General features: G+C 38.5%; 1 protein-coding gene across 1 annotated transcript in view; it reads right to left on the bottom strand.

The window, feature by feature from the left end:
* The window catches only part of LOC121376967 (protein mono-ADP-ribosyltransferase PARP14-like), a 31,568-nt gene extending 14,484 nt beyond the window's left edge, over positions 1-17,084 (bottom strand). Inside the window, exons 1-4 of the mRNA XM_041504776.1 lie at positions 16,595-17,084; positions 7,681-8,406; positions 5,113-5,630; positions 3,298-3,515 (exon numbers count right to left, since the gene is read on the bottom strand). Coding sequence (XP_041360710.1) covers positions 3,298-3,515; positions 5,113-5,630; positions 7,681-8,406; positions 16,595-17,066 — 1,934 coding nt within the window. The 5' untranslated portion in view covers positions 17,067-17,084. The remainder of the gene's footprint in view (positions 1-3,297; positions 3,516-5,112; positions 5,631-7,680; positions 8,407-16,594) is intronic.
* Between the last annotated feature and the right edge of the window lie 14 nt (positions 17,085-17,098).

The raw sequence follows: 17,098 nt of genomic DNA, 5'->3' as shown, positions 1-17,098 counted from the left end.
AGGACTGCCACTCTCCCAAGACTGGCTTGATAGCATAAAGCTTGTTCGTAACTGCACCGTCCCAATCATGTTGCCATGTCGAAGATATATTGGTTGATACTATGCTTAAAATCCTCATACGGTACACCAACCCTGGCATATGAGGCAAATCCAAAGCAGACTTGGCAGCAGAACCTGCCTTTTCATTACCCCTGATACCAACATGGCTGGGCACCCAACAAAATACAACATCTTTATTGGCAATAGATAAAAAGACGCACTTTCGTATCACCATCCCAATTAAGAGATGGTCCAGCTTCATATTACGTAAAGCTTGGAGACAGGAAAGTGAATCTGTAAAAACTATAAATTTGGATGCAACTGAATCTTTGATTTCTTCTAAGGCTTTAATAACTGCCCAAACTTCAGCACTAAAGATCGATGCTGAGTCAGGCAGTTTCATGGAAAGTATTGTGTCTGATGGAAAAACTGTAGCACAAGCCACAGAATTCCCATCCTGTATTCCGTCTGTATACACAGGAATGTAATCACAGTACTTGTCTTGAATTTCCATGAAAAATTGCTTGTACACAACAGCATCTGTATGATCTTCTTCAGATGCAAAAGATCAAATACAATTTTAGGTGGTGTAATACACCAAGGTGGTAAAACAAAATATGAAGGAGTTTCTAAAGTGTCTGATAAATCAATGTTGGAAAGCGATAAAAAAAAGCGCTTAATGCGAAGACCAAATGTACGAATAGCATTTGGCCTTGCATCAAACAACTTCATATATTTGTTGTCAAACACCGCATCATCTATAGGATGTGTTGGTAATGAGTTAATCTTGGTGGCATACTGCAGAGAAAGCTTGGCACGTCTAGCACCCAAACAAGGTTCGTGTGCATCAACGTACAAGCTCTACAGATGTTTCTAAATGCACCAAGACATAGCCCAAGTCCCTGGTTGTGTATAGGATCTAGCATCTGCAAGTAAGACTTGCGTGCTGACCCATACACAATGCATCCATAATCTAATTTTGATCTCACAAGAGATCTATACAGATGGAGCATAACCTTTCGGTCTGCTCCGCATAACCTTTCGGTCTGCTCCGCATTCTGTATTACCAATAACTTTTAAAATATTGAGCTTTTAAGCATAGTATCAACCAATATATCAAACAGCTGTTGTGGAGTGTTAATTTGCTAATCATAAGGCCGTATCAAGCTAGCTTTTGCCACCAGTAGTTTCACTGTTCCACCAACACCATTACATGGACCCTATCCATGGGATGTAGCAAAAAGGTGTGTTGCTCTGCCTTCATTCCAAAAGGCTGTTTGTGGTAGCAAAAGTTAATGAAACTATTGCAGTTTTTATATTGTCCTCCACACCCATTTGAGAAGTATATTATACTTTTTACTTCTGTGAATCTACTGCAAGGACAGTTCAGGAATAGGTGGACAGCAATGGTGTCAAGAATGTTGCATTCAAAAATTATAACATAACTTACATGGAATGGAGTACAAAGGAATAGTTCTCTGCGAAATCTCCAATGACTAGAAAATGTCCAGGCTTCAGCGACTCTTGGGTTTTTCTGAAGAAGGCAGATTGTTGCTTGCCAATAAAATCATGGTGTTGCGGTACCTTAAGATGTCTACAGAATTTATTCATGAAGTCATCTGAACTCAGCCTCATTGTTTCAAGAATGAACAGTCCACTGCTTATACTCTACTGTGTCAATCATGTGTTCATCAAACAGCTGCTGAAGACTTGTTTCAACTCCCAAAATGTCTAAGTGGAGAATCCCATAATGAATATATTCTGATAAAGTATTCTATTTAGAAATGAAATAATATGCCAAATACATTACACAATATAGTCTGTTCAATTTAAAAGTGACACCTGATGTAGATTAGTACTATTAATTGTAGTACATCAAGTGTGACTTTTAAGATTAATGGACTATAGGCTACATTTGGAGTACCCATGTATACATAATTGGCTCTATTTCAGAAACCCTTTAAAGTGCACATCATGAATTTCACAGGGACTGTTCTACACATATATATCTATGTTTTGTGAACTTTTTGAAAAAATCTGCAATTACTCATTTCAGGGAGGTCACGGTCAGGATCAATCTGAAAATATGTATTATTCTTTTTAGATCTTTCGATATCATTGAAATTTGTTCTCCTTCTAAAAAGCTTTAAAATTATAGTTGAATGTCCTTCCTAGCTTAAACTGGAGCCACTTTATCACATTCTTAATAATGTGACTCAGTCCATTTTTTATGAATTACGTAAAACTTTGGTGATCTATATCTCAAAAACCGCTTGACCGATGGGTCTACATTTTTGGCTGAAAGGTTATTTCTTGGGCCCCTACTAGTGTATTAAGTTTCATTGAGATCTGAGAAGGTCAGTGTTTAGGGTGACATGAAATGACCCAAATGGTTGCAATTATGGTTACTTTCATGCTTATATCTAATTAAGGTTAAAGCACGCTATCCTGAGCACACATCTCAGCTACTTGGGCTGTCTGTCCAGGATAGTGGGTTAGTGGTCAGTCGTAAGTGGATAGTGAGATAAAGTCAGTGGATAGTGGTCTTACACCTACCCACTGAGACACTGGAAACCAGTATTGGGGTATGAGCCCGATACCTATACCAGCCTTAAGTCTGATGGATTAACCACTACACACCACCGAGCTCAGTCCATAACAGTCACATCTACCGAGCATGTGAATTCAATCTTCAGGTGCTCAAATCAAATTTAACCTAGATTTAGGCAACCCCTGCCATTAAGAAACATTGAAGACATTGCAGATTGATCAATTACACTGATTGGGTACTATTTTTGCATTGAGAACATATTTTTCAATATTCTGGTATTTAATTCAGTATTATTTTGAAATGACACGGGTAATGGACATTTGATTCCTTGATTTTTCTGATATGCTACTTGAAACAATTGATTCCTTGAAATTGGGACACCTGTAATTCAGCATACCAAAATATACATGTATCACCCAAAAATGGAGTATAGTTGTTTACAAGATAAGTCCCATACCATACCCAATTTAATGGCCGAATTAAAGAATCACAACTCTGCCAAAAGTATATGTCATTATGTACAAAAACATATATCATCACCAAAATATCTTATAAAATGTCAATGGCATTACAATTGTGTAATATGACACTGTACAGAACAAAAAACACCCAGACAGCAAAATTGGACAAACAATCCTAAATCAACCACCCCCAAATCCTATGAGATGACACAAGATACAAATGTTATCTTATTTACTATAACCTACTTGTTTTGACCACCATATGTATTTGTTTTGTGATGAATGTCATTCCAAGTTATGACCCCTTCTTGGCCTGTCGTCACAGATCTTCCAATAGTAAAAGTGAGTCGCCGTTCCCAGGCAACTCTCAACATGGCAAGCACAGTGCGACCTTCTTGTGTATCTGGTATATATGCTGTGCGTGTGATACCTGAATACCACTTTCCTTCCTCTGGATGTTCTTTCTGGAAAAAAGACCCCAAAATCGACATAAGCAGAAATTGCAACAACTTTTTTCAATAATAATCTTTTAGTCTAATTCAGTCTACAAACAACACAAACTATAATGCCTATTTACATACTACTATGACACATGTTGCTGTTGAGTTGGATGTATTTTCTTTAAATATAAACATTTAAGTTGTATCCATCATTAATCACATCAATTCATATTAAAAATGTTGTTTATTAAATTTTAAAATTACTTTTATAAAAGAAATAGTTTGTAATATGAAAATTATTGAATTTAATTCTTAAAAAACAAAGGACCATAGGCATAAACGATCACCTGAGTAAATTGTTGAACCCACCTACCAGACTTATGGACACCCTTGGGCCTTGGGCTAGTTTTAACATGCTCATATACCACTAGAGTTTCGAGCATGTCTGTCCCGGGGCCTGCCTCTGGATAGCCAGTGGCTTGCTCCGATTATAGACACCCTTTACATTTTAAAATGCATTAAGAAATGAACATTCAAGTTTCACTAATCTAGGGATTATAGTTTCTGGAGAAATGGAGTGGGGGAATCCATTTAAGCAAACCAAACAATATAAATCATATGTTGAGCCACAAATGTATTTGTAGGAACTAGGTGAGTGCCAGAATTAGCTTTTTATACATACAAAATATTGTCATAAAAAAAATTGCCATTTTGTTCATCAAAATTTAGGAAATTACATTTGAAGCCATTCAAATATTAAAGAAAACCATTGTAGGGGAATATCTGTCTTGACTACTTGAAATCTCCTCCATATGGGACTGAATTGTAATTTACATGTGTAATTAATTAATAAACATATCTATTAAATTTTCCACTATCCAATTATTAAAACAAGAAAATAATAAAATGTAATTATTATTATTATTTTGGGTTGTTTTGGGGGTGGGGTGGGGTGGGGGTGGGGGTGTTTTGGTGGTTGTTAAGAAAAATGTGCTCTGAAAATGAGGAAAATACCTTCAAATTTTAGTCTACCATATATGCCTAGCCAAATTTCCAGGAAAAATACTTTATTATTCTTAATGTAAATGACACTTTTTTAAAAACAGTTATTTAAATAACTGGGCTGGCTTTAGCTTATTAATAAGGAAAATAGATTTTCAACTTTTGGCTCCGAGATCTTGGATAACTAAAACTGTAATATTTTCTCCTTTGTTTTTTAACAATGTGTTTGATATTTAAGGATTCAGTTTCACGTGAACTATGTTTTCACCATTATAACTCAAATATTAAATAAATATAATTTAAACAATTTCACACACACTATACGTACTGTTTGTATTACACTTAGAAAATAATAAATGAATTTAAGTGCCAGTAATATCCACAATGTTTAAATCCAGGAAGATGGAAATTACTGTAGTAAACATTCATTGTTAATTCCACCTATAGGCATGTTACTAATAAGTACACCATATAACTCCCCATGGTTTAAATAATTTATATACATGTACACATACTTGAAATGCTCATATTAAAAAATTCAGTTTCATTTTATAGTTTTTTCTCTTTTTATTATATCTTAAATTTGAAAACATAATTACACTGAAACAAAAAGACTTACTGTTTGTCTCCCGCTTAGAAATGAGTAAATGATGCAGTAATGTCCACAATATCCATATCCAGGAAGAGTGGTGGAACTGTGAGAAACAGCCATTTTGCCACCTGTTGGCATGTTACCAGTGAGCATACCATACAACTCTCCACAGTTTGGACAAACAGGTTTGTAATTCTGGAACTGGGTGTCTATACAGTCTTTACAAAAAGTGTGGCCACACTTTGTCAGCTTTTTGGGGTTTGTAATTGTGTCCATGCAAATTGCACAGTTATCAGCAGCATCTGCACCACCAACTGAATGATATGGGCTTGATGAGCTCTGTGACAGCGGATCTTGCAAAGTGTGAGTTTCTTGACTTTGTGTTTCATTATTGATTCCACTCTTTTGAACAATTCCACTGACAACATCAACAATTTTCTGGTCAATGTCAACAACATATATTTGCTTCAGACTGGAGTGGGGCTTCTTCCTTGAAAAGTCCTTAACAGCTGTGCAAAGAGTTTCCGTGAAACCTTTCACACCATCTGTAAGAAAACAAATAATTAATTTATGTTTCTATATAAACCTAGTGTCTCTTTGTTATTTCTCACAAAGATGTTGAAGGTGTTGATTAACCATGACATTGCAAAACAATAGGGTACATGTTTATAAATTTTACTAACATATTTTGACTTAAATCTTTTTAAAATGCATAAAATAATGTTCATATATGAAAGTATAAGTATTATTCACATAGTTTTTCTGATTTTTTCTTATATTTTAAAGCAGTTAATATTGCTTAACATTAAGTAAAAATTAGTTTTATAGAAAAATAACAATAATAATAAAACAAAGTCATAAGTTATTTTCATCTTGTCTTCATTAAATTGCCCCAAGAACTATATTCTAGACAAAACTTGTGTACATCAGATTAATTATAATTAATTCTTATGACTCTGTCTGTGTCATTATGGGAATGCAGATTAGAATGGAAAAAGCTGCAACTGATCAGTGACAGACCATTTAATTAGTTGTAGGTCTTCTTGGGGTTGGTGGGTGTTCCTTGATATGTACTAACAAAACGTTAAAAATTAAAATGACAGAAAAATCACACAACATTTTCATCTCGAGTTTTACCAATTCATTATATAGGTATCAATGTTTAAACATACCAGTAATGGAAAATGTGAAATTAAGACAAAGAAAATCACCGAGGCTAAATTTAGCCTCAGTGTTTTTGTTTGTCTTAATTCTAACAGACGGAACAAGTGCATAAATCCTGGTTGCCCATATTAGTGTACATAGACATGTACATGTAAATTGTCCGATTTAACACAAAAATAAATCATTGAAATATATGCTAGATGTAAACAGTCAGAGAGCTTGAACATATACTGATTAGAATGCACTGATGGTGGGTCACAATGTTTTCTTTGCAAACTAAAGTACAACCAAGTGCAGACAGCTTTAATTATCTGGGCCTGGTAACACAAAGGACTCGTAACACTTACGTCAGACGTACACCATACATAATGTGCGGCGTATGTCTGAAGTAAGTGTTAAGAGTGCTTTGTGTTACCGGGCCTGACCTTGACTAGTGTCTTTCATCAAAAACATTGACCCTGACTTCGGGTTAACATGAAAATCAAGTTGCATAGTATGTTAAGTACTAAATTTGTGACGTCATAGATCATACAATTTATCTAAATGTTTATGTAGATGCTCGTTGAGCTCAATATCAATATCATTCTCTGACCTACGTGTAAGTGAATTCAGCAAGATTCAACAGTAAATCCAAAACAGATGACAATCATATAGCAATACTTTTATAACAAATTGATAATATTTATAAGGTACATGTAGTTTATAGAATATTTTTTTTTAAACATTCAGGTTATCTTACTGAGTATCAGTAATTGTTTGTGTGCTGCCAGAATGTTTTCTAGTGAAAGATGACACCTTAACATTTGGACTCACTGATTTTGATTTTAAAAAGTGGTTATTACATTTTGTGATTTCCTTGTGTTGAAAGAACCAGACATTATTAGTGTTCATTAGGATTGATCCACATCGGTGGGCTATTTCTCATTCCAGCCAGTGTAACAAAGGCCTGTGGTATATCCTGTCTGTGGGATAAGGCATATGAAAGATCCCTTGCTGCTAATTAATAAAAATAGAGTAGCCCACAGAGTGGCAGCAGTGGGTTTCTTTTCTAATTGTCTCTGTGGACTGTAACCATATGTATGAGACAATATAACAATAATTAAAATGTGTTGAGTGTGTCATTAAATAAAACATTCCTTACTTAATGTTAATTAAGGGTTTTCATTTTGCTCTTTTAACAGCAAAATCATAAATGTTGGCAAATCTTTACATCACAGCATGTTGCTAAGAAAAATGTAGTTTCACCAAATTCAGTCTTTCAATTTAATAGCAGCCTTTATTGGTCTATGGAATTACTTCTGCAATGAATTTTCAGGAAAATATAATTCAGGCACAATGTTTTAATTAAATAGTATAAAAGCAAAAATTAATGTAGTGAAAGAACAAACTCTAAAAATAAAGGAACAATAAAAAAGGTCCATGGGAACAAACCTGATAAGCCTCGAAACACTGGAATAACAACTGATATCAGCTTTTTGTCATCAACTTCAACAATAATTTCTGGGATCATTTTCTTTAAATTAGACACATTTGGACCATTGCGACTGATGACCCCATGGACGACCAATTTCTGGTTCATATTTTCACAGTAAGCTGAAAAGACCAAACCACTAAAAACTAAAAAAGTATGCTTCTTTTTAATTTCCTTCAACTGTTTTTTGTATTTCTCTCCGGCTCTGTCAAATATCTTCTGAGCTACAACTTGGTCTCCTACAGAAAAAGTGGGATTTTTCCAGCAAACAATTGCATCAGAAACAATGTTAAAAATGTCATCCTTGTATACAATAACTTGGATCCCACCACCTGCTGCTGATGTGGATGAATTGATTTTTCCACCAGTTTCTGCTGCTGCATAACCTGATGTACCTGCAGAGTTTGAGGAGTGAACCGGTGAAGTACCCTGTCCAGCTGGGGATGACCGTCCAGAAACATCATTAAGACACTGCTTGATGAATTTACTGTCACGTCTTAAGAAATGATCATCCAGCTGTTTGCCCCATTCGTTTACAAATTCATTTTGGATAAGTTGCAGCATGGTGTCACTGACATCCACAAAGTGAACTTGTCTCAGTGAGCCACCAGTAACCATTGTGTCGAAGGATTTCACAGCTCTCACATACATCTCAGCACAAGATGGCTTTGGCACTCCAAAAATACCTTAAAAATAAACATCAAATGTTAAACATCACGTCAAATAAATTAATATCTGACATCACATACATCTTAGCACAAGATGGCTTTGGCACTACATATATAAATATATACCTTGAAAATAAATATCAAATATTAAAGAACAATAATTATGTATTTGAAAATACAGTCAAACCTCGTTATACCGCCTACATCCATTCCCTACTGATTTTGGCATTATAATGAGTTTGGCATTATAAAGAGTTTTATTAGATTTATTGATCCTACTCATGACCTATTCCAGGAATGGCTCCAGAACACCCCAGTGATTACTTAGTTTTTTTTGTTTAAAAAGAAAGGAAAAGAATAAGCTAAATTATGGTTAATGTCCTCTTTATTTTCAGTGTTTAATCTAGCATTTAAGTACATGCTTTAATAAACAAATACCAACATAGAGTTAATAAAATCATTTTAAAGTTGGTCTTGACATTACAAAATCATTAATTATTATAAGGGGATAAAAACGTAACTTGATTTTGCATTAAAAACGTAACATGATTTTGCATTCCTTAATTTTTGAACAGCCCATCACTCAGTCAAGTGGTCTGTGATGTCATACATTCAGGGAATGTGTGGCTACCAGTCTGTATGAACACACAGACACACGTGGTTAATCGTTTGGCACACGTCAGCGATATCAAGGTACAGATTTAAAGTATTTTTAGTAATGTCATGCCGAATTGTTTAAAAACCCAGAAGTGCTTAAAACCCCCATTATTTTTATTTTAAGTACGACCCAAAGTAAAACTACCAGTGTAGGTTTGATTGTTTATTTTCTTGTGGACAAGATTGACCGACGGTGGTATATCAGGTTATTTTGCAATGCATTTGTGTTAGAATGTGTTGAAAGATTCGTTGGCAGATAGCGGGGGCGGTATAACGGGGTAAATTTACATGCATTTAAATACAGACGATCGATACTCCAGGATTTTTAGGCAATAAGCGGGGATGGCAGTATAACAGGGGCCGGTATATAACGAGGTTTGTCTGTATTTATGAAAAAACAGAAGACATGCAATGTGAAGCAAGCATAATAAAAGTGTTTAACAAAACTAATATTGCATGACACTAGCTAAATAATATATTTTAAATCCACAACATTCTGAACATAGGTAAAAATAAGACAATGATCAATAAAACAAAACAAATTAATAAAACACACAATGTGTGCGTGTGTGTGTGTGATTGTGTGTGTGTGTGTGTGTGTGTGTGATTGTGTGTGTGTGCTCACATAATAATAATAAAATAAAATCATTATATACATTTTGGCAGTGTTTGCTTGTTTGCTTGTTTTCTAAACATTATTAGCAATTTTACATGAGCTGATGTTGAACAATTGTATCACCAATATGTTAACAATATGCAAACAATTAATAGGCAAGAATGTCCTTAATGATTCTTGCGTGTGGTCTTTGAATAGCCATATGTAACCAGGCGTTAAATTATTAATTATCAAAGATTTCAATTAAATATTAATTATAATATATTAAGTATTTTTAAAAACTAATTTGTAGGGAGTGGATCTTTAAACATAAAATAGTTAAAGAAAGGTGTGTTGTTTATTTCATCTTTTGTGTTAGCAGTGGTCATTGTTTATTGTGTTGGGTTTGTTAGTAGTTGTTAATTCACGTGCGACGATGACAGTTCACGCAAGACTGATGACTCGACACCGAGACACGCACTGCATGCTTTTGGACTACGCCCTTTATAACTAGATTTTTCCTAATTGTCAGATGACGATCGGCTTTCATCAGAAGCAGACAGTCAGTACTATTTTATCTAATTATTCTGCAGAGAATTGGTTGATTATTATATATATATTTTATTCACTACTGCATTTCCAGTGTCTGATAAGATATATTTATTTGTAATTTGTATTTTATATTGATATTCGGACATAGTGATGTAATAATTTTATCTTAATTGAGAGTTTATATTATACATGTGCGCGGAAGTGTGAAAGTTAATGTGTGATTGTAAGGAATGTTTGTATTATATTTTACAGGTTTTTCCAATTGGTCTACAAATAAAATATTGGAACCACAAGGAGTGTTATCTTTACTTCTTCCCCGGGTTAAATATAATAAAAATAGGATCTTCATATTTAAATCCTTACTATTATTATTAAAATTAAACCACTCCATCATGATCCACCAATGCCTATCATGGACATGCACACCCTCTGGTTTCTGGGTGAGATCAGCTCAAAACTCATAGAATTTTATCGCCATAGTTTTTCATGCAGGGGAGCTAAACTGTGGAACACACTACCTTCAAAGATAAAATATTCTCAATCCCTCGCCTCATTCAAATCCAGTTATTTTAAGCACTATTCAAATAATAATCAATTTTAAGATATACCTTTGTTGTTGATTTTGTGTTTGTTAAAATAATTATGATGTATTGAGTTATCACTGACTCAAGTTTCTTAACAAATTGATTTAAATATTATTTATATATTCATAATATGTGCTATTGTTCCTCATGCTATACATATTACATGTATGTTGATGTTGTTTCTTTGAATGTATGTATGTATAATATCATGTATAGATTAGAGAGGGCCTCATGGGAGACCAGTCACCTTGTACTGAATGTGTTTACCCTCTGAAAATAAAGAATTTTATTATTATTATTATTATTATAGAGCTATAGAATTTATATTAAACATTGAGAATATTATCAGCTATGTTATACTAGAATGCCAAATACAATTTACTTGCATCATTTCTGAATTAGGTAAGTACATGTAATCTGGAGGTAATTTAAAAGCACTGTCAAAAATGAAGTTAGACTTTATAAAGATGCAGATATCATACCTCTATTTTAGCCAATGAGTGGCCTGTAGGTGACAAATATAGTTCCACTGAAAGAGTGCCCTTAATTTAATTTAATTTTATTTTGTTTACATCACATGACTGTTAGGTTATGCAAAGCTGAAAAGAGGTCCAATTCCTTATCATTTCATTTCGTGCTTATATCCAATTAAGGTTCAAGCACCCTGTCCTGGGCACACACATCAGCTATTTGGGCTGTCTGTCCAGGATAGTGAGTTAGTTGTAAGTTGGTTAGTGGTTAGTGAGAGAGAAGAGGGTGTAGTGGCCTTACATCTACCCATTGAGCCCTTAAGAACTCGCTCTGGGTTGGAGCCGGTACCGGGCTGCGAACCCTGTACCTACCAGTCTGTGGTCTGATGGCTTAACCACTGCACCACCGAGACAGGTTGGTCCAAATCCAATTATGGTGTAAAACAGGGTTATAGACTTCTGCTTCTGCAACTGAATGCCAGTATATTGCATTTCTCTTGAGGTTCCATTTTCGGACCCTTGAAGTATAAAGTGCTACTATTTCAAACTCCACGTTGTGAACTTGTTATTATTTGTTTTAATAAAATGACATTACAGGGGCTAATATCTCTTCAGAGTTAGAAAAGTAAGCACTGTCTTTCAGAGTTAGTTACTACATATAGGCTAATATGTGTATGTGCTCATCTATATAAGAAGAATAATGGTGAGATACCTGGAGATAATTTTTGAGTTTTGGTATTAGTATACAAAGATACTACCCTGTTCACTTGTACAGACACATACATGTATGTATTAATTTGCTTACTTCCAAAATATTGTACAACCCATTGATTTTATTAAATATTCACAGAAACAGAATACATTAAGTAACTATTAATTATCAATACCCGAATTGATAAACATCTTTCACCCCCCGCTGAGGCAAAACCATCTCACAAGTGAAAGGAAACCACTAGACTGCCCCAGATAGCAACCACACCCTTTCCCCAAAAAGGTGGCTCAACTATCCCGACACGACCTGTACGAGCTGCCTACCGGAATAGAGGTCTCCCTCGTCTCGTGGCTCGTCATACAGAAACAACCTGCTGACCAGCCATCACCAACTGGATACGTCTAGTACCATCGGGACCAACTGCCATGTCCCAAAAATTCAGGGAAGCTGAGATCGATCGAATCTCATGAGGCCGAACTGAGAAGTTCCGCAGAACATGATCTCCTGCCGTCTCATACGCCAGCTTGATGGTTGCAGCAATCCATCGAGACCAAGCATTCTTAGTAATATCTCCCGGCTGTTTAGTGTAAGAAATAAACAGCCTCTTCTTCCCACCACGAAGAAGTGTAGTACGATGCAGATAATACTTTAATGCCCTGACCAGACAAAGGAGAATCAGAATTATCAGAAGGCAATGTATGAGACAAACTTTGAATGATTGCCAGAGGAAACTCCTCTCCTGGCGCCTGGTTCTTAGCCACAAAGATGGGATCAGTCCGCAATGTAACCGACCCATCAGGGTTATAATCGACCAAATCATGCAAGAAAGCATGAATCTCACTAATACGGCGACAAACCGCAAGAGAGACTAGGAAAAGCGTCTTCCAAGTCAAAAGTCGAAGAGTGGCAAACCGCAATGGCTCATAAGGCAGACCCTTGAGCACATGAAGAACCAGAAAGACATCCCATTTTGGCAAAATGGAAGGCCTCTCAACCGTGGACTGCAAAGATTTGAGTAAATCATGCAATACGAGATTCGTGGAAAAGTCTGTCCGACCACACTGCCTGAGAGTAGTGAAGATGGAAGAACGATGACTTTTGACTGTCTGAACGTTAAGCTTCCTTTCCTGGACCAAGGCCAGAAAGTATTCAGCTAAGTCACTGACAGTAGGTGATAAGGGATCGAAATCCCGTTCACCTGCCCAACGAACCCAAGCACTCCAGTGGCATTGGTAAACTCGCTCAGTTGACCGGCGCTTCGAAGAGGAGACGAGTTCAGCAATTCGTTCCGAAAAGCCTCTGCCTCGCAGGGAAAACTCGACAACCTCCACGCGTGAAGCCGGAAGACCTCCGGCTTCGGGTGCCACACCGGCTGCTGCAGCCGCTGGCTGAGCAGATCCGGAAGGGGTGGCAAGTGCACCGGCTCCTGCACTAACAGAGACAGAAGCTGAGGAAACCATGGTTGGGCTGCCCAACCCGGCGCCACGAGCGTCACTCGACATGGTTGCATTCTGACCTTGGCCAGAACCTTGCTGAGTAAGACTGGGGGCGGGAAGGCATACAGATCCAACCCTGTCCAGTCCATGCTCAATGCATCGTACTCCAGAGCCAGAGTATTGGGAACCGGTGACACAAACACCGGTAACTGGTAGTTCAGCCTGGTCGCGAACATATCCACTTGTGGACTCCCCCACAAACGCAGAATCCTGCCCGCAACCACCTTGTGGAACATCCACTCTGTTTGGACAGGTGAACGACGACTCAAGGCGTTCGCCAAGACGTTGACTGAAGAGGGAATGTGTTTTGCCGTCAACACAATCCCCCACTGATGGCACAATTCCTGGATCTCCAAGGCCCTGCGACTCAGTGACTCGGACTTGGTGCCACCCCAACGATTGAGGTATGTGACGACTGCTGTGTTGTTGCACCTCAACAAAATTTGACGATGTCGAATAATGCTCCGAAACTGGAGGCAAGCCCGGCGAACGGCTTCCATCTCCAGCAGATTGATATGGAGGCTCCTTTCGAAGGCACTCCACACACCTGACAGATGTTGATCCCCAAGATGCGCACCATACCTCTCTAGGGAAGCATCAGTGAACAGGACCAACTCCGGAGCAAGAGGGTGTAAGGGAATGACCTGGGACAAGCACTTGTCGACCAGACACTCTTGGATCATCTGCACGAACCAAGGCCCCACTGGAATCAACGTATCCCAACAGCAGCCGTCCCACACACGTGAGAGATGCCACTGGAGAGGTCTCTTGAATCGTCTGAACCGCACATTCAATGCAGCCAACGACTCGAGATGTCCTAACAACCCGTGCAGCGTGCCCACCGAAATGCGCTGCTCCCGAGAAAGATGCTGAGCCAGCGCCGTGAAATTGTGGAGGCGTGCATCCGTCGGTCGAACGGATGCCTCCACAAGGTTGAAGACAACTCCGAGATACGTGAAAACCTGAGCTGGCACCAGCTCCGACTTCACCCAATTGGGAATAAATCCCAAGTGAAGTATCATGTCGATGACCAGACTCACGCCCGTCAGACATGCCTGCTGAGACGAAGCTGGAATCAACCAGTTGTCTAGGTAGTTGTGCATGTGAATGCCCAACAAATGTACACGGCCTACCACAGCCTTGACTACACGAGTAAAGGCATGAGGACTTGTGGCCAATCCAAACGGCAGCACTCGAAACTCGTAAGCTTTGCCGTCGAATAGGAAGCGCAGGAACTTCCAAAAATCCCAATGAATCGGAACATGCAGGTAGGCATCTTTCAGGTCGATTGACACCGCCCACTCCCCAACCTGGAGTAAAGTCCGGACAGACTGCACCGTCTCTATTTTCATGGAAGGAACGACCACGAATGCATTCAGCGGCTTGAGGTTGAGAATCGGTCTCCACTCGCCATTTTTCTTTTGGGCAAAGAACAAATGGGAGTAAAACCCCCGGGAGTCCAAATCCACCTGGTGGATGGCACCCTTGCCGAGAAACTTGGCAATCATCGTTTCCACCAGAACCCGCCTGTCGGCATCGGAGGCATCTGGGGAGAAGAAGTGAGAGGGGGAGCCGAAGAAAAGGGAATCCGATATCCCTCCTTGACGACCGACAGAGCCCATGGGTCCAGGTCTGGCAGGAGACGCCATTGTGGCAGAAAATGACGTAACCTGCCGCCCACGGGAACGTCTGCTAACAGCACCTCCGTTAACAGTTGCTGGTCTTCGCAACACCCTCACCCCGGCGGCTTACCACTCTTAGGTGCCGTGCCCTTAGCGGTGGCCCGAAAACGTGCTGCCCTCAGACGAGCACGATTCTGTTTGACAGGGGGTGGCGCCGTCCCAGATTGCCAAGTAGGAGCAGAAACCTTAGGATTCTGACCCCCCTCAAGAAAAGCTGGTTTCTTGGAGGAAGGCGGGTGAAACACAGCAGCACCGGAACGGTGCTTACGAGTGTTACCAGGCTGTGGCAGGGGAACGAGGCAGGAGGACTGCAGAATTGAGAACGATGGTCTGCCCATGCGCAGATATACATCCGGCAAGGGAAGACAATTCTGCAGTGGAGGAGATGACTCAGGTTGTATAGCATTGTTGTTATGCTAGTACAGTAAGTTGAATAAGACTATTGATGAATAAACTAATTTTGCACGTGCGGCATCGCCCAAATGCAGCAATGTGTGACTATTCGTCATTGATTGCATTATAATGAACAATACTGGAATCTATCTAACCTTCCATGAATGTGTATTGTGTTTATTTATAATAAAAATAATTGGTATACTTTCTTTTGATCGTCAGTTTATATAATGGTGGACATATTTTTTGGAGAAAGCCCAATACATTCCATTTAAACTTTCCAGAATGTAGCACAGGTTACATCAAGTGTAGAATAAAAACTGAAAAAAAACCCCCATCAAATAGTTTATAATCACACTGTAATTGTTGGATTTAAAACCTGCAGACGAAAAATATTAATTCAAACTTTTGCCAAGTTAGTGGTCTATAACATGCACCTTCCCACAAATAGGGGTGGGACGTTGCCCAGTGGTAAAGCGTTCGCTCGATGTGCGGTCGGTCTAGGATCGATCCCCATCGGTGGACCCATTGGGCTATTTCTCGTTCCAGCCAGTGCCCCACAACTGGTGTAACAAAGGCCGTGGTATGTACTATCCTATCTGTAGGATGGTGCATATAAAAGATCCCTTGCTGCTAATCGAAAAGAGTAGCCTATTAAGTGGTAACAGCGGGTTTTCTCTCTCAATATCTGTGTGGTCCTTAACAATATGTCTGACGCCATATAACCGTAAATAAAATGTGTTGAGTGCGTCGTTAAATAAAACATTTCTTTCTTTTTTTCTTTCTGTATTTTTCTCATATGGTACAGAATACGAAAACATATAACCGTAAATAAAATGTGTTGAGTACCTTGTTAAATAAAACATTTCCTTTCCTTCCTTCCCACAAATAGGACATCATATATACTATAGCTCTTTGATATACCAGTCATGAAGCACTGGCTTGAATGGGGGGGGGGAGGGGGGGATAAAACCCAATGGTGATACCACAGGACTTTAATCTTGCAACTTAGGTATAACCACATTGCTATATCCAACTCCCATTTCACAGAAATAATGTATTTACCTGAACTGATAGATGGAATAGCAACAGATGACATATTCAGGTTTCTCGCCTCACACAGACATCTCAGGATGGTCTTACAGAGATCTTCCAGACACTGTGTCTCGTCCTTATAATCATACATGGCTGGTCCAACAGCATGAAGCACCATCTTGCAGGGTAGTCTTCCAGCTGTGGTATCTGCAACACCAGTCACACCGATTATACCATGCTCTCGAATATACTTGTTTCCTTCCTTGAGCAAGTCATCACCAGCTGCATCAGCTATAGCTCTTGCTACTCCTGCCCCATGAGCTAGCCTACCATTAGCAGCATTTACAATAGCATCCACTGACAGCTGAGTGATGTGACCCTTGTACACCATGACATCAAGCAGTTTCCCTCTAATGAATGGCTGAACTCCAGATGGGTCTGCACCTGCCATGGTTTGATTTTTAATAACTGCCATTGTTTCAGCTTTTTGTTTGGAGCTCATGGTTTTAATGGATGAAGTAAGAGTTCTCTTTG

The sequence above is a fragment of the Gigantopelta aegis genome, chromosome 7 (genome assembly GCF_016097555.1).
Source record: "Gigantopelta aegis isolate Gae_Host chromosome 7, Gae_host_genome, whole genome shotgun sequence".
Lineage (NCBI taxonomy): Eukaryota > Metazoa > Mollusca > Gastropoda > Neomphalida > Peltospiridae > Gigantopelta > Gigantopelta aegis.
This window is presented reverse-complemented; position numbering and strand designations above follow the sequence as displayed.